Source organism: Pagrus major, chromosome 9, assembly GCF_040436345.1.
Source record: "Pagrus major chromosome 9, Pma_NU_1.0".
Taxonomy (NCBI): Eukaryota; Metazoa; Chordata; class Actinopteri; order Spariformes; family Sparidae; genus Pagrus; species Pagrus major.
In genome coordinates, this window is record NC_133223.1 from 22,925,028 (window position 1) to 22,951,906 (window position 26,879).

General features: G+C 39.8%; 1 protein-coding gene across 2 annotated transcripts in view; it reads right to left on the bottom strand.

Annotated features, from left to right (window-relative positions):
• The window catches only part of LOC141002838 (TSC22 domain family protein 1-like), a 36,209-nt gene continuing 9,330 nt past the window's right edge, over positions 1–26,879 (bottom strand). The window contains exons 1-3 of one of the 2 annotated variants that reach the window (XM_073474241.1): positions 3,917–4,683; positions 3,526–3,577; positions 932–1,820 (exon numbers count right to left, since the gene is read on the bottom strand). In XM_073474241.1, coding sequence (XP_073330342.1) covers positions 1,551–1,820; positions 3,526–3,577; positions 3,917–4,047 — 453 coding nt within the window. In that variant the 5' untranslated portion in view covers positions 4,048–4,683 and the 3' untranslated portion in view covers positions 932–1,550. Of the gene's footprint in view, positions 1,821–3,525; positions 3,578–3,916; positions 4,684–26,879 lie in introns of those variants that run through there. The other variant, XM_073474239.1, reaches the window with a different exon arrangement.

The following is a 26,879-nucleotide window of genomic DNA, read 5'->3' on the forward strand; positions in this document are numbered from 1 at the left end:
TTTGTTATTCTTCTTTAAGCATGTTTATTGAAAGTTTGTGAAGTGCAGCTGTCAAGTGCAATTGTGGTAAGTATGTTACAATATCTCATCCGGTCTTTGCAGAAACATGCACAGAACATGAGCATACAACTGATACACAGAATGAAAAAGAAAAAACATCTCCAGAGTTTGTTTTTTTTTTTTTTGTTTAAATGTTGAGATTTAAGATATTGTTCATCCAGAAGTTACATCACTGTCAAAAACTTTGGAAAAAAAAAAAAAAAAAATCATAAAAAGGTGCAAATACTCCAGAAAGAAAAAAGAGCAAAGTGAGAATGGTTTTACATTAAGAGTTAATGTTGCAGTAAAGAGATATGGACAACATTGTTGGCTGTGTTGTTGTCAGTTAAATAACCTAAACTCCCGTCCGTCCCATCCACAGTCTTGAAAATACAGCATTAAAAATAGACGACACAGACTTCGGGCAAGACCAGCACACGCTCCCCGCTCACCCGCTTCAATCTGTGTGGCCAAGATAGCATCTGTTGTTTTTCTCCTCTCCCATCTCCTCACTATTTTACATGGTACTTACACTATACAGAAATATACATCATCTTCTGCCCATCGAACTCGTTTGTTTTGTTTGTTTTTTTTTTTACGAAAAGAGAAAAATGCAGCGTAGCCCAAATGTCTCAACCCTGTCGAATAAGGTTTAAATTACATGCCACCGCAGGGTTGAGAGAACAGCAATGATGAGCTTTCGTCCAGGGCAAAAATGAGGAGCTTTGAAAGAGAAATACTGAAATAGAATATCATCATCTCCATAAGAAACCACGTTTTTGTTCATCCCGACAACCCCACGGTTGAAGTAACGTCATCAGTTCTGCCAAAGTGTTGTTCAAAATACCCTCCCCCCCCCCCCCCCCCCGACTCCCCCATTCCAGATGGGGACTTTGTCATGGTAATAATAGCTCACATTCTTCATTTGTCACTCTGAGAAGGCTTTTTTGTTTTCTCTCTCTCTCAAACCTCTCGACCTGTAACTTTAGGATTCAGCATTGAGAGAGAACAACTTTTATTTACATCATTCAGCAAAAAAAAGTAACAACCAATACAATCCTCCACCTCCTCCTGCTCCTCGTCCTCCTCCTCCTCCTCCGCCCTCATCAGTAAAATCGACATCACTTAAAATCCAGACACAGGCACAGTGATTTTTTTTTTTAAATCTATAGTTAAGTTATATTGTCGCCACTGATAACTTGTTTTTGTTTCTTCTTGGTAAGACATTCTAGTTGATATGTCCAAGGGTTATTTGGCAAATGTTCGATGATTCAATCTTGCTCTGAAACCGATCCCGCCGTACACCGTCTTCAAGATTGTCACCCCCCCCGCTGTGCTGCGAAGCACCGCACCGCCTGTCCCACCAGCTGCATCCTTCTGAGAGATAAATATGTGCAAATTCTTGTCTTAACAGCGTCGCCTCCTGCTGCAGAAGGCAAGGTGTAGCTCTGCTGCTGCCGTAGCAGAACTCAAAAAATGTCAAGTCAGTTTTGTCTGCGTTACAGACCAGGCTACGCCGACGGGCCAGAGCTGTGCGAGGTGGGCTGGATGAGGGTGGCGTTGCTCTGGGGTCCCGGTGTGGCAGCTGTCGGAGCGGCGGGCGGGGAGCCGGTCTGGACCTGGGCCTGGAACTGGGCCATCTGCTCCGGGCTGGCCAGTGTCTTCAGCAGGGTGTTCTCCTGCTCCAACTGGGAGTTGCGCTCGATCAGCTCCTTGATCTGCTCCTTCAGGACCTCCACCTCCTCACGCACGGCGTACATCAGGTGACTCTTCACCAGGTCCTGAGACAGACGGAGAGAAAAGTGTTCATGACTGGACTGTTTCAACAGATTCACATTAAAGGTGCACTATGTAGTTTTGGGTAAGAAATTTTAAGATCTTCATTGACTGATTTTTACTTTTTTTTATGCCTAAACAAACTAAATTAACAAACTCTTTGTTTTCATGACTCAATAAACTGAATAAACAAACTGACCTTAAAAAGACAACATCATTTCATACCGTTTATATTTGGCGGACCCTGCCACCTTTCTAGCTTCAAACAGCTTGTTTGTTCAGTTTTGAAAAAATAAACATTTGAGTTTGTATTATTACTTCATTAATATTGTAAGTATTAAAATTCTGAGTCAGAAACTACATAGGCCTAAAAATTATTGGGTCATAGGTTAGAAAAGAAACTTTTGGCCTAGTGCCTCGGCTCTCTTTCAAGAGGCACTAAGATTTTTTTATGATAAAAGAAACATAAGATTATAAATCTAACTTGATAAACAGGGAGAAAATGCTAAGAAATGGTCCCAAAGGTTGGAAGAGTACTCAAATGGCAGTAAAGTACAAATAAAACATGTTGCAAATTGGTAAAATTGTTTATATCAAATTGTAAACAGTGTCTATTGCTCTCATCCAGTGTGGATATAAAATATTTTACAAACAAAGAACTTAATATCAGAGTGAGTGTGTTAAAAATGTGTATTAAAAGTTTGTTTACTGTCAATGACGGTCCTACAAATTGTTAGCAACTACAGAAAAAACGCTAATAAAAATAAACACACATTTTGTCATCATGTCATACATCAGGGACAGACAACTGTGTGTAATATATGATTGATCGACAGAATGCTGCCAATATCTTCACTGTGTATTAAATCAATGTGATTGAAATGACTGACGACAAACCAAAACAAGCCATAAATAAGATGCACAAAATAATTCAGACCTAAAATATTACAAACTTAATCATGAATCAAACATAATGACATACATTGAAGTGACGTCAGATGATTTATAATCTGGTTAAAACACAATAAACAAGATAAAGACAAAGCGCGTGAGTGTGTGTGTGTGTGTATTCCCAAGGTTCGACGTCATTAACCCGGGGCCAATCAGAAGCAGAGATATTTATAACCAGGCGTGTGAGCCCTCCAGTTTGCCTAGCAACAGGCCCTGACAGCAGCAGCGACAACAACAGAGACTAAAGTGAAACAGAAAATACAGCCAGGTTTCGTTTTCTGGGTGGAAAAGGGCTCTGAATGTATAGACCTGATATTACAACAGCACAATTAAGCCAACAAAAGGTATTACACCGCATTAAATAACAATACTTTATCGTCTCGAGCTGTGTGGGGCGGTTGGTTTGAGGTAAGTGCTAGTTACACTTATTTTAAGCTAGCTAACTAGCATACTATATTGTTAGCATAAACAGTAATTTTTTAGCCCCAAAAATAACTTTTACGGGTATGAAATTATATGACGACCACAGAACAATACAATGTGACATTCATTGTAGTCCACAGCCTGTTTTGTGTATGTTTTGTGTCAGGAATTTAAATGAAAACCTGTTTAAAACTACGCAGATAAACACAACTCATGCAGCATCTTGTCATAACGAAGCCCCCCCTTATTCAAACATCATTTTAGTTGTAATAAAGCAGTTAGTCAGATTTTTTGTGAGGGGTTTAGAGGTGAAAAAAACAAAAAAAAACAACTCACCATTGCTTGTTCAATCTTGTTGTCAATGGCCACAACGCTGGCTCCTGACGAGCTGCAAAAAACATAAGAGAAAGATAAATGAATCACACAGTTTGGACCCGATCTGTGCTGCAACACCACACAGGATCAATGCAGAGCCGCAGCCTTACAGAGGAGCAAGCCTGCCTCCCCTTTATAGAAATGTGGGTCGTTACAGGAAGCCTCTGGAAATTTCTATAAAAATCAACGGCCTGGTTTCATTGTGGAGCAATTCCTCATTCCTACAAAGCGGCGTGGCCTCTGCGAGAGTAGCATCCGTCGACCGAGCCTCCATCACACACACAGAGGTGACATTACTGCCGCAGGTGAACACAGTAAAAGGACACTACAGGGGCTTTATAACAGCATTTACCTATTGTCGAGCTTGACGTGCGAGCTCTCCGCGCTCAGCAGCGACGACAGAAACGAGATGGAGAAATTTCTCAGCTGGCAGACGCCAAGGTCCATCGCCACGGAGTAGCACGGCGAATTCATGCTGGCCATGTTGGGTTTTTGTTTTTTTTTGGTTGTTTTTTTCCCCTTAAATGTTACAGTCCGTTCACGAATAGATCCCGTCTCGACCTCCACGCGACCAGCTCCGCGAGACACATCCACGAGGCGATATTGTATGGAGTAGAAAAAAGCTCGTGCACCGACCGCAGCGGCACAAATACAATCCAAGGTCAGCTCATCTCGGCTCTACAACACAGAATCTGCGGCTCGGGACGAGCCCGCATAATTTATCCAGCGACGAACCGAGAGGGCGGCCGCCGATTGGTCGAGACGGAGGCTGTTTGCATAATCTATGCGGGAACGCCCCCACCTGCCGCTCAGCTGACGCGCTTTTTGCATAAATTATTCCAGGAGCGAGAAGAGGAGGTGGATGAAACCGGGGAAAACCGGATGGGAAGAGAGAAAGAAAAAGAAAAAAAAGAGCTGTAGTGGTGAAAAACAGGCGAGGGGAAGGACAAGATTTCAAACAGCGACAATACACATCCATCAGCTCCTGTTTCAACGCAGGAATCCAGCCTGATGCAAGTGTTTTTCAACCCCGAGGAGCAGAGACACTGCAAGGAAATCCCTCTGATATTAGATATGTCTCATCGTGCCATACAAAATGACGTGGTGAGTTATATTCCTGCCCAAAATGTTAGTGAATATAAGCAGTTTGGGAGGTTTTGTTCACAAATTACTTCATACTACATGCCATTTTATGCTGTCTCACATCATTTCCCCTCAATTTCAGGGGTGTAAGAATGTGAAACCTTCCTCACCACAGCTACTTTATAAAATACAGCCGTCAGTCAAACTAACAGCACTGTTTTCAGGTAGGAATAAAGTAGTGCACAGACAAACACTGATGGTAAAAGAGCAATAGCCAAAAATCTGATTTTTCAACATTTCTGTTAATAATCAACATACTATCTACTACAGTAACAACTGCATTTTATCCAACAATCAAAATGCCTTGGCTGTGTCCATCCGTATAGTGCCATCATCATGTCCATACACATGTTGCCCCCATGTGGCCCCACGCAGCACTGCAGAGCTAAAGAAAAGTGGAGCACACACAGTACACCAATCCTTAAATCACTGCACTGGCTTCCTGTGTGTCAAAGTCTGTTTAAAGTCTTAGTACTAGTCTAAAAGCACTAAATGGTTTTGGGCCTGAATACACCTCTGATCTACTTGTACGTTATAAAGCATCCAGACTCCTGAGGACACCTGGGACAGGTTCACTCAGTGTTCCCACGATCAAAACCAAGCAAAGTGAGGCGGCAGAGCAAAAAGTAGATGTTCAGGCCACCAAGTGTGAAGCTAGAGACTAGTACTATCAGAGGGTACATATAAATAAGTGTCACAGATATGGCTTTTTCAGGGTTGATCAGGGAGACTGAAAAACAATATTTGGGATGGATATTCATTTGCAGTAAAAAATTTAAATCTCTGTGTCAAAATATATCACAACCATTGATGGAAACAACACAAGTACAATTAACTTAAGTGCTGTTTTTAAGTACAATGTTGAAGTTCTTTACTTGTGTATTTCCATTTCCTGCTACTTAATACTTCCTCTCCACTTCATTTATTTGATACATTTAGTTAATAGTTGCAGATACAGATTATTCAGCGTCTGTAAGCTATTGGGGGATATTGTGTGAGAGGACGCCAACGTAGAACATCAGTAAATTAGTTACTCTATTGGCAATCTGACAGAAAAATCACACGTACCGATAATTGGAAAATGCTGAATACTGGCACCGATAATTGCCCAAGGCAGATAATCGGTCTATCCCTAATACAAATCAATGCAAAGGTTCACATATTTTAAAGACGTGTGTGCACAGCGGATGAACTCAGTCCTACTTGAATCTCTGTCGATCTAATCGACATTTGACATCTTTTATTCTTTAACTGATGCAAAAATAGTAAGAAGATGAACAGGACTGTTACATGGAAAGAAGAGAAATACTTCTGTAGTTTTACACTGGATTTCTATGCGTGTCTGCCAGGTAAAAGCAATAAGGCATTAATCATTTTAATTTCCTTTTCGGACTGGATGGACTAAGACTCATATGGACTTCAGCTGATTCGTGCTGGATGGCCTGTTGGTACCGTCTTTGTAGGCCTCTCTCTCTTCCTGGGAATGTTGTGAAAGTAACCCTTGACTAAGGCTAACTATTGTGTAATAGATGAGTTTTATTACCCCTGGTGACCCATTTGTTCATTTTTTCTGTGTATTTGTGTTCTAAAACAGAAACCACAAAAATAAAGTAGTTAGGAGGCATTTATTGGCAGAATAAAACAATAGCAGCGTCACCTCGAATCCAAAATAAGGTGCAACAGGCATATTTTCCAGCCATTTTTCGAGCCTGGACTTGTCCTGACTTGATTAAAACGTTCCTTATGCGTTTTAAACTCCCCCATGGGTCCCCAGACCAGTGGTTGACAAATTGCTTGACACTATATGACCCTTTTTCCTGGGAGATTCATCTTTAAGACAACGGAAGACATGGGAGATCACTGAGGTCAATCTGACCTCATAACAACACTGCCACACGCCCAAAACTGTCTTCACAACACCTCATAGAGGGGAGTATCTTTGGTCACACAGGCACACCTAAGACAACAACTCAACACAAAAATTCCCACCGCAGACATCCTCTAAACAACACACACACACACACACACTGAAAGGCCACTCACATATTCCAGTTAGCTGCACCCAAACCCTCAAAATTGTGTGTACACACTCTTGACATCTTGCCTCAGATCTCACTCTCTCCCACATAAAAGAAATACAGACATCCTGTTTTTGTTTCATGATCGGCCAATTTAGAGATCTAGTAAATCTTTGCTAGTCCATACTAGTACTACAGATGTGTAGTTGTTGCATCAAGGGCCTAAACTTTTTCTATCAGGAGACATATTCAAACTCTGGGAACACAGCATTCAGGTTGACGATCTTCCTAAGTGATCTGAAACTCAGTCGTCACCTTTAAAACAGGGTCTTAGGCTAATTCGGGTATCACAGCACAGTCCTGGCTTATTAAGCACCAGTACCTTGAACAGAGGCTCAAACACAGCCTCTGAAGTACTCATACTCATGTCAGCTTCTGTTCACCTCTGATCCCAGTCAAACACTTTAACAAGAAGCCGAATAAGAGGCTCTAAGCCACACTTATCTCTTCCGGTCCCTTCTTTGACTGGAAGAGGGTTTAGCCAATTATCCAGACCCAAATAGCCAGTACGACTGCAGCTCTTGAGGAATGAAGCTCACGTCTAATGTGGTCACATACACACAAAAGCACACAGAAGCTCGGTATGGGGCTTTACTTGGTTCATGGGGCAGTTTGCCAAGAAATAAGCTAGACTACGTTCCAAGAAAAAGCACTTTGAAAAGTTACTGGTCAAGGATGAGATTTTCATGCTTTAAACATCAGATACAGAGTTACTTCAACTGTTTTCTGATGCTGTTGATGGTTTGTTTACATGAGTACGGTTTGTAAACAAAGGTTTATTTTCCAATTTCTTTCCGTTCGGACAAAATGTTTCTTTTCTTTTAGAGACTATTTGCATGATTTTAAATTGTGCTGCAATATCACCACGTCTAGTTTCTGCCAGTGGAGCTGAACCATTATACGTTTCCTATGAAGCTTAGCGGAGATGCTAACATCATTAGCACATACACCTGATTTATAACTGAACATCACAGAGGCTTTACCTGTTGTTAAGCAGCCTGCGTTATAAAAAGGTAGGTCAGCCAGCTGATGGCCTTCCTGCTTTGCAGTGAAACAACAAAATAACCCAGTGACCTACTGACGCTGCTTAAGAAACAAATGACCCAAAATTGTATGCAGACCAGAACAGACTTCTGGTGGATGTAAGGGCAGACCTTACTCCAAAACAAAAAATGCATTGCATCTGTGCATAATTTATCATTATATCATATAACATTGTCTTTGTCAAACACATGAAGCTATATGTTTTAACCACAAATTACGGTCCAACATTTGACATGTCAAATCAACAAATGATACGACAAAAACACATATTTTAATGAGATTTTCTGCAGGGCTCAGTTGCATTATATTGCACAGATTTGTCTAACAAACTACTAAGTATGTAGCACCTCCATTCCAGTTTTCAGTGCTGTTTCTTTACAAACAAAGCAAAAAAGCGAGTTCTGTAGCTGTTAAAATAAGTCACAAAACAATTGTGTAAAGAGGCAGCAAGGCTCATCTTGTACAGAAAGAACACTGCGGTATTTTCTTTACGAGATGTGCCTCGCTGCTACTACAGACGCACAAAAGTACACTGTGGTATTTCTGTGCATCTTTAGTAGAGAGAGTGACTTCATGTGAAATCATGGACCAGATGGACCAACAGAGCTGTTACAAAACAGCAGAAAATGGCAAGAAATTCAGTGACGAAAAAAGAACATGCTGTGGGTTTAATTACTCACGCTCCCCTGGAGATGTTACTAAGTGGCACAAATTGATGTCACATATGTATGTCATCTGTGCCCACACATCTCTAATATCACACCTATCTCTAGATATCACATTTAATTGAACTTGCAGTGCGACGAGTAGCCAGTAAGCCAGTTTAAAGTATCTGCTTGAAGTATCCCTCAGTGTTAATGCTGCCCCCGAAGCCATGAATGACTGAATGAAAAAGGACAATATAGCCACGCAGCCCTTTGTGTGCAGCTACTGTAATGATTGGCTCAAGCAGCGCCACACTGTACTGACTCCCCAGGGATTCCCTGTCTTTATTTTACCTTTTGAGATGCTGCTCCAGCTCCCAGAACAAAAGCTTCATTGCCATCTCGTCATGGCCTTGCACTCGTACTCCCCGTACTCTCATGGAGCCGTCCGTCAGGGGGATCATATACGCTCCAAAGTAAATGAACGTTGCGTCCCGAGCTTCTTTGTTTAGTGTTTTCTGACACCCCCTCGCGCCGTCTTAAATTTAGTGAGCAGATCTGGGTCGCGGCCTATGGATGCAGTAGTGAGTGCAGCTGCAGGGGAATCAAAGGCAGCGTGCCAGGTTATGATGACTGTGTATGAGTGTGCTCCTCATTTTTGCTCTGTCGATGTCATCCATTTGTGTTTGAATGGCTGACTAGTGAGTGAATTACTGAGTACAGACAGTAGCTGGGCGGGTGGTGACGTGTGGTCATGTGATACTGGGAGTTACATAAACCATCAACAGAGATTAGCATGTGGCCCAGTGATTTCCCCGCTCCTACAGCCCTCTGCCCTCTATAGCCTGAGACATGGATATACAATGAAACTTAGAGCCTCAACTCTTCAGCATCACTAAATGATGCATGAACGGCTCTAAGTAACGACTATTTTCATTGTTGATTCTGTTGATTACTTTCTTGAATAATCCACTATATGTTTGGTCAATTTGTCCACAATCCAAAGATATTCACTTTCAGTCATTTTTAAAATGACTGGGGAAAAAAATGCAACATATTTGCTGGTTCCAGCCTCTTAAATTTAAGGATTTGCTGCTTTTCTTTGTCATTTATGATTGTAAAGAAAGAGTATTTTGGATTTAGATAGTGATTGGACAAAAGGAACAATTTAAAAATGGGTTCTGGGAAATTGTGATGAGGATTTTATCACAATTTTTTTGACATTTTATAGACTAAATAATCGGCAGGTTAATGGGTAATCATTAATCGATTAATCGTCATTAAGAATCTGCCTGATTAAGAAAATGCATTAACTGATAATCAGAGGTTGGCACAAATGCATCAAAAAGTATCTTTTCACAAATTACAAATACCTGCTTATCAAATGCATTGAGAAAAAAAAACAAAATACCGGTAAGAGATAATGTGTTTTATGAAAATGTAAGTAATTTGTAATTCAAAAAATACAGAAAGTCATATATTTATATTACTATCATATTATTATCATATTATTACATTTTAATATAAAAATAAGGTAAATCTTTTGTGATATTTAGTTTATCATTTTTGCATCAAACATGGATCATATATCAGTTCTTAAGAGTTTTCTAAAGAAAAAAAATGTCCAACATATTTCACATACTATTAATGTTTAAACCGATAATCAATTTATTGAGACAGCCGACTACCAACTAAAGAAATTGCTTAAAATTTGCATCCCTAATCAATAGTGAAAGAGTCATTAGTTGTAGCCTCAGTTTGGATGTGATGTACAGAGAGTACAGATTGTCCAAAAAGTCTGGGGTGACAGAGATTACTGACAAGGCTACATATTTTTCTTGTCACATAAAAAGGTTGTCAGATTCACTGAGAGGTCAAAGTCATCAGGGTTATTGGTCGTGCCCCTCAAAGTTGCAAAAGCAGCTCTGACAGTCTTAAACTTGTTGATTTAGTTGTCATGTTCAAAACCAAGCGTGATTTAGTTTTCAAATGCTGGCCCCTCTGCGTGATAGACGAGAGACCCTGTGCTTCAGGGTCTTATCTTGTCATTTCTCATTGAAAGCTGCTTTAAGATGGCTTAGTGCCTCCACAGACAGAAAACACAACATGCACTCACAGAGCCTCCACCGGCTTAGAGACAGCCGGCCAAGAAACAACAGGTAAAGGGCGAGCACAATGCGGGGGATTTCACTTGTCCTAACAGACTCTGTGTGCTGCAGTGCATCACATGACTTCTGTGAGGGTCATACACTCCTACAGCAGCCTGATCACAGAACGTCGCTTTATCTAATCAACTGAGTGACAAGTTTAAAAAAAATCCACAAGTGCAATATACGCTTTGTGGCGTTGTATTGGCCTGATGTAACTGCAGTGTCAGAACACTGTATGTGGTCTCAGCTACAACCTTTCACAAACAGCTGATGTTACAAAAATGTTATCATTTTTAGTTTGTCTGATGCCAAATGTACAGTCTAGCACAGCACGATTGTCAGAACAAGTATGATGGAAAGTCCGGTGACATTTTGCAGTCCACAAAACATTTATCTCTACAGAACAGCATTGCAGCATTCTCCTAAACAAATGAAGCGGATGGGGAATTAAAACTTAAAACCAAGAAAAATGCTCCATACAGGAGCATAACGGCATAATCCAAGTCTCTGAAAGCCTCAAGATCCCAAATTGATATGAAAATACCATCCTTGCACCCTTCAGCTGCGATCAAGCTCATGCACCGACTTCAGACGGTGTGTGCTCTAATGCTTTTAGCTTAGCAGCTATGGTGAAGATTTCGGCTTTAAAAAGTGTGTAAATAACGTCTTTTCAAATCAATTTGGGATCTCAGAGCTTCTGAAGACTTAAATTACGCCGGGCAAGCTGTATGGAGACATTTAATGTTCATTTTCAGTTGTTTTACACGTTTAAAACAAGTCACCATGTACTACAGTTGTTTAGGAGAATGCTGCAACGCTGTTTTGCTGTGAAGCTCCAGAAATGTTTCGTGGACTACGTAACTTCACCTGACTTTCCACCAACGTCACGGTCAGAAGATCATGACTGAATTTTCGGTTTTGGGTGAACTTGTCCTTGCAGCATGATTACTTCCACACTACACACTTGCTAATAACTAGATATGCAGATTATTTATACCTGTTTACCCAAAATGGTGGCCAAGTGCACAAACAAACATCAGGCCTCTCTGACTTCATCCTGGGTCACAAACAAGACTTGTAAAATGTAGTTCGACTTTGTGAAACTACAAAAAGAAAAATCTATGATCAATAGATGGATCAGTGGATAAGTCGACATAAGAAATGCACATGATACACAAGGAAACACTAACTGAATACAGTTTATTTTATACAAAAGCCCAAGTTGTAAAAAATATGAATGCACTTCATCTACTATTGCAAACATCAGCAAATGATAAAATAACAGATATGACAGGCAATGTGACCTGATGAAGGGTTTTACCTGTATGACTGAAATAAAACAAACTTCTTCTTAAACTACTTCTATCCATTATATTTCCTTTTGATTATGACAGAAGTGCTACTAGTAGGGCTGCATCTAATGATGATTTTCTTTATCAATTAATCGTTTTGTCTATAAAATGTCAGAAAATAGTGAAAAATGTCCGTCCAGTGTGATGTTTTTAAAGGATTTATTTTGTCTGTCCAACACCCCGAAACATTCAGTTTATGATGTGATGCGAGGGTAAAAACTGCATTTTCTGCTAATTTTGCATCACTTGCATCACGATATTTTAAATCACTTGAACGATTAATTGATTATGGAAATCATTTGGCAATTATTATCAGCTAATCAATCAGTCGACTAATCGTTGCAGCGCTTGCTGTACAGTAAGTATGTTGGTTTTGTTTCTGATGTAATTCCGGTTTGTCAGCAAAATGCGTCTTACTCACAGGAAGAGGAACTGCGCTCACATCTGCTGTGTTTCAGGGGAAATGCAATCTGTAAAAGTTAATAAAAGGGGCCTGGCATGTCCCAGCGATGAAAAAAGAGGCCTATTGAATTGTTGAATTGTAAAGGCTTTTGGCTGAGCTGTAGTTTGATAGTGGAAAGCACACACAGACTTTACCAGTAAGCCCTGGCAGTGGTTTTCCATAGTCACACCCTGACTATGGAGAATGACAGAGAGCTACTGAGTGAGTCAGTCAGAGAGGTAGGGAGGAATGATGAGTGGCCATTTTGGCCTCCATGCGTAAGAGAGACAGGTGCTATTGGAGCATTTGGGCTGACAACAGCAAGTCCTTAGTCCTCGCTGTATACGAAACTCACACACACACTGGGGGAGAGGCAGAGGGAGAGAAGGAGGGAGAGAGAGTCAGCCAGAGACACAAGAGCTGGAATGGCCTAGATCCACCGCCTCAGCATTAGTACTGTCTCAAAAACGTCATGGACGGAGGGAGAAGAGAGAACGACAAATGTTTCAAATATGGTCTGACTTACCCTTTCACGCACTGCGTTCAGATTAAAGCTGCACAATTACTCAAATCACAATATAGTCAAGTGCAATATCCAAATCACAGAAGCTGCAATACCTGTGAACATAATTGCAATATGATTTGTTTTCTTTTACTGTATTGTGCAGGCGGCCGAGTTCAGACAGCACACTTTAGAGATGTACGATCCACTTTTTTTTCAGTTCAGTTCCGATAACGATACCTGAAATTCGGATATCTGCCGATACTGATGCTTTCCTCTGGAGATAATTAAGTCTTAAAACAAACTGTTCCCTCACTCAGCGGCAGACTTTCTCATGTTACGTTATGTTATGGTCCAGTGCAAGCAGACAAAAACATATGGAGACTACTGGATATCTTTGTAGAATTGTTTTATTACCAATTAATTGATTTATTTGGGCTACAACGTTTAGGCTATGGGCTTAAAGTTGCATTATTACATATTTATAAGTCATAGAAACATCAGACTATGGAATCTGGATTGGAACGTGGATAGTTGACCTCAGTTCAATATCCGATTAGTGAATCAGGTCAGTATCTGGTTTGATCGGATCAGCCTTGGATAATTTAATCTAACTCTCAAACCTGATGTTCTGTGTTATTGTCTTTTGATAGACTCATCCATTAATCGACTAATGGTTGCAGCTCTCTTTAACAATATACATCTTAAACAGTAGGCTGTAAGAGACGTGATGGAAGGAAACAAATCCTCTCGCACAACTGATGATTTTTTGGGAATTCCTGAGATATTCTCGCAGAATGGTTCTCAATTTCACTATTCATGAACCGGACCAAGAACTCGACCTTCATTTTTATGTCAACTGCACACCTGTGAAGATTCGTAACTGTTTTGTATCACACTGGCAAAAAGCTGTCCACAGACAGAAATATAAACACCTGGCAAAGAACTCAAAACAGCTTTTCTAGTAGTTCTCGCTACAATAGGTGTCGACAGGAGATTTTACGCTACTGAGCAGTCGGAACATCAACATGTTGATGGTTCTGCACTTAAACGCAGAGAAAATATGTAAAATGCATCCTGTAAATGGGCTCAACGTGCATAAACAAACACAGGCGTGGTCCTCGAACATCCATTACATAATACAAGACTAGAAGCTATCTGTAGTAAACTGCTCGTCAAGTAACACCTGCACTGCATATTGAGACACCACAAGTCTTACTAAAAGTAACCCGTTTCAAAACACGTCCACACCCTCCATCTATCTATTTTACACACACACACACACACACACACACACACACACACACACACACACACACACACACACACACACACACACACACACACACACACACACACAGGACCCATGTTACATAAGTGTGTGTGAGCAGCAGCTTTGAGTAATGTGGAGTGAAACCTGGCATTAACAGGATTAGCAGCCAAAGAACACACAGCGTTCCAGGTCCAGACTACAGAGGACAGGAATGATGCTAACCGCAGTAACACAGAGGAGCAGAGAAGACACAGTTTGGGGCTGCTGTATGTCTCCTTATCTTAAAATCTTAATACAGAATGTACAAGTGGATGTGCCTGCTAATTAAACACCTAAAGCACATCAACAGTTTAATTCAGACCCGTCTTGGTGTAACCTTACGTGCAATATTGCGTCCACTTCCAGTATAACTCTAGTTTTTAAGAGTAACGTGCACAACTACATAAATAATTTAAATAACTCCTACTTTGTAGCTTGTTGGCAGCTGAAATTAAAGAAAAGGTGAACTAAAAATGTAAATTCCCAACAAACATTTCACAGCTTTGTTCATGTATTCAGTGGCATCAGCCGAGTCATATTTTCATATTTAGAAAGTCATAAAAACCACTGAGGAATATTGAGATAGCAACATTAAAGTCATAACAACATATTCTCATTCTGCCTCAGGCTTTTCAGAGAAACCTTTATCAAGTCAGCTGGGGTTAATTTCCATCTTTGACAACTTTGAAGTTTAAACTCCATCTAATACCCCTTTAACACTGGACAAAAAACCCAGAAACACCCACTGACATCTGGCTTTGGTCTTCAATGGGAAAGGGTACAATCAGCATTCCTTCCAGGATCAAATGACTCTGCAGCAGCATTGCCAAATAGGAAATTTTCGACTATCATTGCTTAAAATTATCGTATTTTGGTAGAAATTATTTTTTTAAATAAATTTCACCATTTTAAAACAAGCTGATGTGTGGGGTGGGGGGGTCCATCTTAGCCTACGATTACCGGCAAACTTATTGTACAAGTGCAATAATTATTGTACATCTGGAAACGCTACTCTGCAGTAGTAATGGGTATTTATGATCTCCACCTCCGATCGACAGTGATGAAAACATGACGCATGGGTGGACACGCTAATTTGCACCCCTTTTCAAACATGCAATGACACACACTGAAGTCCCAGATGTTGGCATGTAAATAGTTCTTCATCCGTCTCCATTACAGTAGCACTCAAACATCTCTCAGTTTGAGAGAGAGAGACCGAAGTAAAAGATGAAGTAATCATCCTAACATTGTCACTAGCCTCCCTGCTGCCTTTTACGGTTCCTTGTTTTCTGGTGCTTAGTGACGTTGGACGTGACACACCAGAAAAAAACAGAAAGGCAAACTCTCCTACTAGCAATGGGAAAGGCGTGAATTGTCTACTTTTAGGGGTTTTACCCACATTTTGGTGTAAAACCTGTATTGTGTAAATGTCCTCGCTTTTAACGTGTTAAATGGAAACTCTTCTGTTTGTGAGTGAGCCTCTATTATTTCGAGTCTGCTATCTTTTAGAGGCTGATGGGGGAGGCAAGATTACTCACCCTAATGTCTGGGTCATAAAGCTTTACAACACACACGCCTGCTACACAGCCTCCACCCTGTCGCTAACAGAATGATATAAGTGTGTTTGTGTTGGCTGGTGGGAGGCTGGTTTTCTTTTAATACTCCACAGAACAAAAAGTGAGTCATCGTTCTCTCATGCCCTAGTCTACATCCCAACAAACCTTCCTCCAACACAATCGACAGGTCTCTCAGCCAAATCAGTCCGAGCGGTGGGCGGATGGACTGGTATTCGCTTGTTTGGCCGACAAGATGAACGGCATCAGCAGGAGTGTTTCTATTTTTGAGTTAATGAGGTATACATTATGGTCTCCCTTGACTAGTCCTACTCAATACAACTTAACACACAGTATCAGTCATCTAATTACAGGGCGTCTGTCCAGATCTATCCGTTTTAAGCATGTGCACCTATTCCTGCCTCAAGTGTCACCAAGCTCACTTTTCACCTGAGGTCAGTAAAAAAAGACTAACCCTTTAAGTACTAAAACTGATGTTAAATTTGACTTGTCGTATCTTTTATCACCATTATTTGCTGGTTTGTCAGAGAGAAGCTGTTGAAAAGTACAGCTTTCACTACAGTTCAGCTGCTGTAGAAAAGGATGGGTGTCACTGGAAAGATAAAGCTATTAATATATGAAACAAACTGGTAGAGATATTTAAATAGAGTTTCCTGTATCTTTCCTCAAATTCCCTCAAGAAGTTTTCCAAATTTTCTTTTGGGTTAGGGTTAATTTTCTCGGTTCATTATACACCACCATCTAAAAATACCTCCACCTCCTCAATTGATTTGCTCTGCTCCATCCTAATCTGAGCTGGGTCCCTGAAGGGTCAGGGTATGACAGTATTGATCCGTCATCGACCAGCCAAGAATTGATGGAGAATGCTACTGTCAATCTTAGTTTGTTTCAGCTTTTACAAATTTCTCTAAAAATATCAAGATGACGCCTCAAAGCAAATCTATTTTATCCTCTTCCTAGTATCATCTTTAGTAACTGCAGGCAAACAGAATTTATGTTTGTTTCTTTTTTAATGCCAACCGAACCGAATGAAACCGAAATGTCTGTCTTTACAAAGTATTTCATGGAATCAATCAAGTGTTTACTGGAAAAGAATCAAGATCCTGATCTGTTTTCTTTGCCTTCTGAATCAGCTGATGAAACAAGTCAGCGAGAGTTCATCAGATCAATAATTGTGAAACAATTACACTACAAGTATTGACCCATTTCCCTGCCCTCTCATTTGTATGTGCATGTGCAAGATTACAAGTGAGGAGAAGAGGAGAGGACAGAGCAGTGAGTGGATTTACCAGTGATGACTTCATCAGGGCCTAATTCTCTGACGCCAGCAGCGCTATCATAAGCGCAGCTTAGCTACGAGCAAACAAACTGTTGTTGTCTGCACCATTTTACCGTCAAACAGACCAATACCGACAATCTCACCTTTATCATGAGACTTTCACTGAGAATATCCTCAGGGTATTTCTGCTCTTATATTCAACATACTTGAATTATATGTCTATATGTCAGTGCATGTACATAAAGAGGCCAGGATTAGGTAATATGCCAATATAGAGAAACCTTTAAGGGGCAGTTCACCCCAAAATCAAAAATACATATTTTTCCTCTAACCTGTAGTGCTGAGCTTTAGCATAGAGATGTTCCCCTTCTCTTGAATATAATGGACCTAGATGTCACTCGGCTTGTGATGCTCAAAGCACCAAAAAACTACATTTGAATATCAGCAATGTCTCTTTCTAGAGATCATGATGTTACCAAAAATAATCCACAGGCCTTGTTGTAAGCAGTTTCATGAAGGAAATGTTGCTTTTTCTACTGAACTATGGTACCAATGCAATGAAGTAAGCGTGCATATACACATGGACGAGAGGCTCGAGACAGCACGGGATGTAAACATTAATGGTGACCACGAATGAAAAAAGCTGTTTGTAAATTCATATTACAAAAAAAGGCTTGCTGAAAAGTGGCAAGAAGTCTGATACAACATGTCCATCACTACATATTATTACTGAATACAGAAAGAGTAACAGCAGTGCACATCGCCATCTTCTGGTCACAAAAGTTAACAAGTATGTGTTTGTTTCTGTAACTAAGATTTATGCTCTCTGCCACAGTTGAATTTCATATCAAATGGATGTTAATATTAAATGGGGGTCTCCATAAATAGGATGCAGCCTCATGCACTTCCTTTACTCATATCTGAATCTGCAATTAATCAGGCTTGCCTTTTGCATGTTCACATGAGAATTAGTATTGATTTTAACTGCAACAGAAACATGAGGAAAACCTTACGCTGCTCTATTTAACACTTGTTAAATTGAAACTTGGATCATCATGAGTCAATACAAAAAGAATAAAACAAGTCTTACCTGTTACAGCAAATGGTGGACCACAGGAGAACATGAAAGAGAGAAGAAAAACAAATTAATGACAACCTACCAGGGGGTCAGGAGGTACACACAAGCTTGTTTCTACTTTGAGTAAGGATGGAAATAACCGTATGCTTTTGCCAGTCACCAGTTCAATGTTTATGTTGATAGATTCACAATGGCAATAAAAATTGAACAAAAATAATCTCCAAAACATCTTCTTCACAATCAAATTAATTGGTTAAACAAGCCAAACCACCAAAACCCTCACAGAAACCCTTAAGGATTCATTAAAATTCCTCCTGAGTAGTTGTTTGACATTGAAGTAGCGACATTATATCAGCCCCCCTTCATAGAGAAACATCCTATTTCCACTTCACCGTTTGTATTAATTGTAGAAAATTTGCCATTAGCCATTTCTACATGATTCCTTTCATATTTATAAGAGTACACACATAACTAATATACATAAAATAAAGCAGCTGACTCAGTCACAGACCAACACTGTGGGGCACCATGCTCCACCATTGCACTTTATCTATATTTAAGAATCAGAAGGCAAACACTCACATGGATTCATGTGATTTCTTTGAACATTACATATTTCACACAGTGCTGTATTGTGAGGCTCTAAATGCTCATCTCACTGGCTGCTAGAAGCTGCACTGAGACTTCAGAGAAGTAGGCTGGTACATACTGCCATCTGGTGGTACACAGTAGAGCCATTAGCCAATGCATTTCTCACTACAAACTAGACTTCCACCAAAGACCTGAACAGACCTCCTGCTGTAGGGGTGAATTCCTGTAACGTGCTAAATTTCTGCCACCAATTAATCCTAAACTTCACACCCTGTGTCTTTGTTGTGCCTGCTGATCAGAGAAAAGTCTGACATGTCACAAAAAGTCATTCAACAAGCCAGCTGAGTCACTCGTTTCTTTTCTTTGCACACAAAGCCTCATTAAGGCTGCAGTCTTTCATCTCTGTCTGGTATTAGACAGCAGGTGTTATTTAAAAATCATTCATACCAATTGCCATTCATACGGAAGCCCTAAAGGGCCATGCATTCATACATTTTATTTCCTCCGTTTTCCCGTGAAAACGAGTTAATTTCATTTTTATCCCGTTATCTCGGGAAAACGGCAGTTGTTATTTCGAGATAACTCGAGATCTCGAGAAAACAAATGAGATCTCGAGTTATCTCAAAATAACAACTGCCGTTTTCCCGAGATAACGAGATAATTTTCTCGAGATAACGAAACTTTGTTTTCCCGAGATAACGATTTAATTAATTCGAGATCTTAAGAAAACAAAACGATAGTGTAGTATATTAAATCATTGCAGGAAACATCATTCAGTGTAGCGATGTCAGAGGAGCCGGAGCTTATCGATCACCGCGTCACATATCTTTTCAATCAAGGCCTGACACAGGCTGAAATAGCATTATGCCTTGCTATTACAGATAATATACACATTAGTGTGCGTAATCTAAAAAGACGGTTAGCAAGGCTTCAGCTATATCGGCGCCGCAATCTAAGTGAGCCTGATGTCGTCGTTAACTACATAGCTGACCAGCTACGAGGTCCCCGGGCGTCTCCATGGATACCGGATGATAACTGAGAGAGTAACTGACATGCCACGCCACTTGTGTGTGATGGAAATCTCAGGCCTATCATATCACAGTCATTATCTCGAAATCTCGAGAAAATTATCCCGTTATCTCGGGAAAACGGCAGTTGTTATTTTGAGATAATAACTCGAGATCTCGAGAAAACAAATGAAATTAACTCGTTATCTCGGGAAAACGGAGGAAATAAAAGGTATGAATGCGTGGCCCTTTAGGGCTTCCGTACCATTCACCTGAGAAACAAGCTATGAAAGAATAAGTACTCTAATACTTATTATACCAAATATTTGCACTTTAAAGTAAAACACAGAACCATATTTTGGTTGCAAGAAAGTGAAAACTAGTAGAGATTTTATTTATGTATTTATTTTCATATTTTGAAATGAAAGATTCTTATGGGTAAAAAAATAGACATATAGTTGTATTAATTTAGTTACTGTAAAACATTCTGCAACAACTACTCAAATGAGCACAAGTGCCACACTTAAAAAAAAAAAAATCCTATTTTTATCAGCCAGGACAGCGTAACTAAATAATGTTTTCACCTTGTGAGTCAGGACATTTTCACAGTTTGCTGCTCATTAAATGTCTAATTAGACCAATGCTTACCAATGCTCAAAGAAATCACATCAATATTCCCTTTAATTAGCCCTGTTGGATGCAAAGGTCCTCACGCTAATGCAAGTATATATTCCCATTAGTGAGTGAGTGTATATTTGAGAGCAGCTCAATGTCACTGTGAGAAAATAACAACCGTAAACAACCTCTTTATCCACTGTCATACCTCCAATGGTACAAAGCAACCAAGCAGTATAGACTTATTCTCCAGAAACAGCTACTTAAAAAGATATTAAGGAGTGTGACATTTCACCACTAATTGTCCTGTCTGGACGCCGGGAAGGATTGTGGCTCATGTCAGGTCCCACTTTAATGTCCCAACCTGCAATTGGATGCAGTAAACACCCCACCAGCTCACACTATCTGGACCTTTGAGATAAGACACTCACTGGCCAACTATTTTCCCTTTTCTTTAACTCTGCCTTCAAGTTTGGTTTCAGAATTTTTTTTGTTGTTGTTGTTTTTTCACTCATTAATTTGATTCCTGTGAATGGATCACAACACTGAGTTCCTTTCATCCTAAAATCTTTAGCCCAAATGTTTCTTACCACTGCTGTTCTGGTGACTTTAACAACTCCTATGACTGCTTTATGACCTCAATAACTCTCACATGACTGATTCACTAGTCCTAGATGTTGAACCACATGACAAATGCAAAAACCTTTCCAGCCGATTCTCTTTCAACTGCACCAATACGCATTGAAAATGCACTTTTAATGATTACAGCAATGGGCAACCCAATCGGCAGAATAAATGTTGGAATTGTATGTTTCTGAAAAACAACTGATATGTTGCTGCCTTATGTTTCTTTATGTTGCAACTTAACCTTTCAATTTTATCTTGTGACAATGTTGTGCTTATTATCTAGTAAGGTCAAGGCACAAAAACACTTCAGCACAACACAAAGATCTTGTTTTGGCTTAAGATACTTGTTTTGGTCACCACAAACACAGCTGGACATGTCCCAAAGTCTGGTTGAGGAACATGCCCTTTGTCAATGCAAACACGGCTGTAGATGTCACGACTTCCCGTTAAAAAACATGCAGCTTTGTTTGCCACAAACACTGCTGGAAATTAAATATCCACTTGTTTCACACTTACAAATGTTGAAACACTGTCTTTAACTGCAGTCACTGGCTCACCAGCCTTGATGCCTTCAACACTACCAGCATCCCCTCCACCTCCAGACATGAAAGTTTTGTCATAAACATGGAATAGTTATAACATGTTTTGTTGAAATTTTGATATGGTATATTGCCTTTGACACGCACACATGTGAATGTCTCAGTGGTTTGCAGAAATGTTTAGTGCCAACATTTGTGCTCAGATGGGCTACTTATAATCACACATGCCTCAACAAATCAAAAAAGATGATTTTCATGCCTTTGTACAAAGATGAAAAAACAACAGCTGCATTAAAGATGCACAAAAACACAATAGGATTAGAAAAAAAGGGCAATATGATGGCAAAGAAGATCAGCAAGAAGAATCATTTCAAGTCTAAACAGGTTAAAAAGGAAATGTGCTTTCTTAATGTTTTGGAGGGATTTTTTTTTTATGATAAGTAGTGTTGGTGCTTTTTTTATTTAGCTGTGGTGACAATGGACCACGACTGTTTGGTCAGAAAAAGATCATTCTACATGTGTGAACACAGATTTTCATTTTGTTTACAGTCGGGGTTGTTCCATAACCAATACCAGTAACAGAAATACCTCCAATACAGTTTAAAATGCTGGCTTCAGTATCTGCGATTACACGAGTCACTGCACCCATCAAGTACCACTTACTTTTATTTGATTCATTAGAGACAGGACCCTACGACTTGCCTGTAGCAACTTACACCTGTAAGTAACCAATATCCATAAACAGCAAGCTACTTGTGTAACCTCTAGCACATCCACAAGCAAAACACCCATACAGGTTTAGAAGTGTCCAAAAATATAATATATGCAAGTACTTCTAGTACACTGGTATTGGATTGTTACTTGATATTGGCTGATACACATAGCTCAGATATCAGAAACAGGAAAGGAAAAAAATCAGCATATCTCTAATTCCAGCGTCATAAATCGTGGTTCTGTTGCTTCACTTCCCCTCCGAGCATCAAGGCCAGCCTGTCTGAAAGGAAGCATTAACAGCAGTGGTACTTCAGCAGCTCTCCCACAGTCATCTGACCAGTCAATTTTAAGACATCTGTCGAGGCCTTGACAAATATGGTGCCTTTAAGCCTAAATACAGCATTAGGACCATCACATGACCCACATACATACAGTACATACAGTGTGCCTGGTGTATGTGTGTCCATAGTTTGACAACCAGCAGGGGGTAGTACAGCACCATGTTCAGAACTCAAAATGGTCTGTAGGGAGACTATAGCTGGCTTTAATGCTACAGTGACTGTGCCAAAAAAGACCAAAGGAAGTGTGTAATGCTAAGAGCAAAATGATCAATTAATAGCATGTTTTGAGAAACTTTTGACTTCTAGTCACACCAAAGAGAAGTGGGTGAGCTGCACTACAAAACACACACAGTCCGTTTCAAAAAAGTGTTAAATTCAAAAGCTATAAACCATAAATTGCACGTAAAGGCACCATTCCTGCATATTTGTTGATCAATATGCATATTTAAATGCATTTCAATATAGACATATAAACAAATAAAGAGCAGATATAAAATATTACAGAAAATGTTCTATTTGGCGGGCTATCTAAATAAACTCGATATATTGGTAACAGTGAGTACAATACACAAAGATTGATGTACCGGACACGGACACGATGAGGAGCGTCTCTGTGCTTGATTCATGCTTACAGGAGAAGCAGCTGGCTAGACTATTGAGAGGGAAAAGAGAAAAATAATAAAAACAAAAAGCTTCACCCCCTCTCCCTCCAGCAGCCTTCCTCATTCAGCCACAGAGCATAGAGAAGAGGATTAGCTCACACAAAGCAAGAATGAATATCAAACCCTATGGGAAAAGACACTCGCTGGTGAGAGCTCTCACGTCATCACAGCTGAGCAGAAAGGCTCAAACTATCAGACTACAACAACCTGAGCAAACCAGACATATGAACCCCCTGTGACACTTCATGAAGATCATCCCAGGCCGTCTTTATTGTAAGGATGTTTTGAACAGAGCAAATCAGTTTCCCCCTGCTTACAGGCTCTTTGCTAAGCTAGGCTAACCCTGTCCTGAGTCTAGTACAGACATGAGATTGATATTGATCTTTGCAATCTCACTTTCTAAAACAATTACATTTTTGTCTTTAAAAGTGATGGATTTCCCAACATGTCAAACTATACCTTTAAATAACGAGTCAAACATTTGCCTGCTGGTTTCCCCCACTTCTTTGCATTTTTTTGCAGTTACCAAACCAAGATTCGATTATTCAATTAGAGCCTTGATGAAGATTTTTATCAGCCTTGTTCACATAAATCGAATGATTCTAGAGCTGACAAATTAGTGAATTAATCAACAATATTACGATGATCAGCCTTCTATTGTACTAAATGTTGTGTTGTAGTGATATACCAGTTTCAAAGTTTACCGTGGTAAGAAAAATTGTGCGTATCGTATGTGTACATTTGTTGATAGACGATATAAAAATCTAGCATTTTGAGGTATTAAAAATATATGTTTCAAGCTTATATCAAATATCATGTCTGCCAGCACATAATATTTTATGAAATTATAGGTCAGCATTTGTTTAACCACAAGAGAACCTGCTATTTTCTTTGATTTAAGGGTCTTTGTAACTGATAATGATATATGTGTTATACTGCGATATATTCAAAGATGTTATCATTACCATCTTCCTAATACCATTGCAACCCTAGTGGTAAATGAAATACAAGTCATTTAAAAAAGGAGCCACCTAGACTTTTTGACCAAATGATTAATCAAGTAAGTAATCATTAGACTAATCATTAATGGGAAAAAAAGAGTTTGTTGCAGTCCTAGCTGATTCCTCACCCTTTCTTATCTAGTTACAACATGTCTGGCATGATAATAATCAAGCCATAAATCCAGTGAATAACGTTGAACTCATATTCAGGGAGCTGTAGACAAATTATCATTGTTGCACAAAGGACACTCTCCTCATAGTAAAATAACAAAAACAAAACGATAAGCTGGTCTGTCCAGCCCATCAGCAATGAGAGCAGTGGGATGAATTAAGTATGGCACTATCTTTTGATCAATTACTTTGCCTATATATATCCTTGGATGACCTCTACAGCTTTAATTCCCATCAGGCTGAAAAAACAAACATCTTTAACGAACCAAACTGAGAGAGAGATGGAGATAATTGTGTGAAAGACATGGAGAAGAAAAAAGCCGATAGCAAAGTCATCCACTGCATTCTGTGTGTGTGTGTGTGTGTGTGTGTGTGTGTGTGTGTGTGTGTGTGTGTGTGTGTGTGTGTGTGTGTGTGTGTGTGTGTGTGTGTCTCCTGAAGCTGACTGGACAGTGTTCTGGCCACAGGAATGCCGACCATGATTCAGCACATTGCCTGCATGTTTAGGGGGATGACAGTGGCAGCCCACTAAAGCCTAAATATAAAAATGCGTGGCTGAACATCTGAACATTAAACCTCCATCAGCACCAATTCATAGTGTTAAACACTTCACAAATATTATGCTACACAAGCGATAGACAACAGGAGGCCTCAATTACCACAAAATAATTAATCCTACTTTATCTTTTTAGTCATTAAGATGGGTCTTGGGTCATTCTTGTTTCAGTCTTTGTACTAGGGCTAACAAAAAAAACATCTCCACATATACAACATCTTTAGTAAAGAAAATAGTACTGCTTTCCCTCTGAAGGTCTCTGTTCTCCTGAGCAAAACTGATTTTGTTGCCATAGAAATCAAGCAGGTGGGAATCAGAAAAGTACTGTCTGTGCCGAACTTAAAACACCTATAGAAGGCACTTCACTCAGTGTCCATCCACAACACAATGCTCGCAGAATTAAGCACTGGATCAGACACTCAACTAGAGACACCAGACATTTATAAATAAGGGATTGAAACAGTGCGACTATCACAAAAAGACAACATATTCACACAAGAAACATGGAACAGGTTGGCTCTGGCAGGTTTTCCTTGACTTGAACAAGGAACTTAAAAAAGAAGGATCATTACGTCACCAAATCTCACTTTGCAGCCAGACTGTGGTGTCAGCTGTATTGAGGTCAACGGGAGATGCATGGAGAAACACACTGAAACACAACATAGCTAATGTCATATGACTTCTGACAAAGAAATGCCTTTAAGAAAATTAAAGACCACACTTCAGAGAGTGGGTTAACCACTGATACTTTTGTCGACACGTCGTTCATCCCTCGAATTTGAGTGCTGCTGTCTACGGAGTAAGTGCAGTCTTATCAGCGGAAATCAGTCTGACCTGCCTCATTTGATCACAATATTATCAGCCTCGTCAATGATTTGGGGGAAATGTGTTTCTCCATGCATCTCCAGCACTGCAGTCTGGACCCAAGCTTCAGTGATGTAATGACCCTTCACCCAAGTTCTTTGGACTTGAAGTGCGAACCATGACAACATCAGTGGGTGAGTCATATTCTACAGGTTGGAAAGGAAGGAGGGAGAAAGCCATTTGTCTTGTACATATTAGCAGTCTACGCATTCTCATCATTAATAGTTGGCACATGCCTGTTATTTGGATAAAAACGAATATCTGTACAGAACAAAAGCTTGCAGGTAATCAGTGCAATCTGACATCTTGCCAGTATGGCTTTCTTCCACTTAAAACTGGTGGAAATGTGGGCTGGTTCTGGTTTCAAGAATCCTGAATGGAAGTTGTTCCAAGAACCACAGACAATTTGGTGGGAAAGAAATGAGAGAGAGGCAAACATTGAACCTCATGAACCCAAAAGGAGGACAGCCAATTTTGAGTGTGACGAAATGAATGAGTCAACTGGTCATGGTTATATAGTTACACTGGCTGCAACTAATGATTATTTTCATTATCGATTACTCTGACAATTATTTATATGATCATTACATTATAGTTTTTTTCAGAGCCCAGACAGACATCTTCAGAATTGCTTCTTTTGTCCAAACAGTCAAAAATCCAGAGACTCTGCATTTGCTATCGTATATGACAAAGAAAAGCAGCAAATCCTTACATTTAAGAAGCTGAAACCAGCAAATACGTGACATTTTTGAACTGTTTGACATTTTCGCTTGAAAAATGACTGAAACAAAGTAGTTGGCAATGAATTTTCTTTTGATCGACTAAGTGCTTAATTGTTGCAGCTCTACTCGTGATGCCAAACCAGCCATTACAACTAATTATTTTGTAATGACCAAGAGCCGCTCTAATGTCTAAAGTCAACTTATTTTGATGCAGTACGAACCCCTCAGTGGAATGACGATAAATACATGAACAACTGAATAACTGCTTCTGCCTGTATTGTACAGGTACATCAAGCGCCAAAATAAA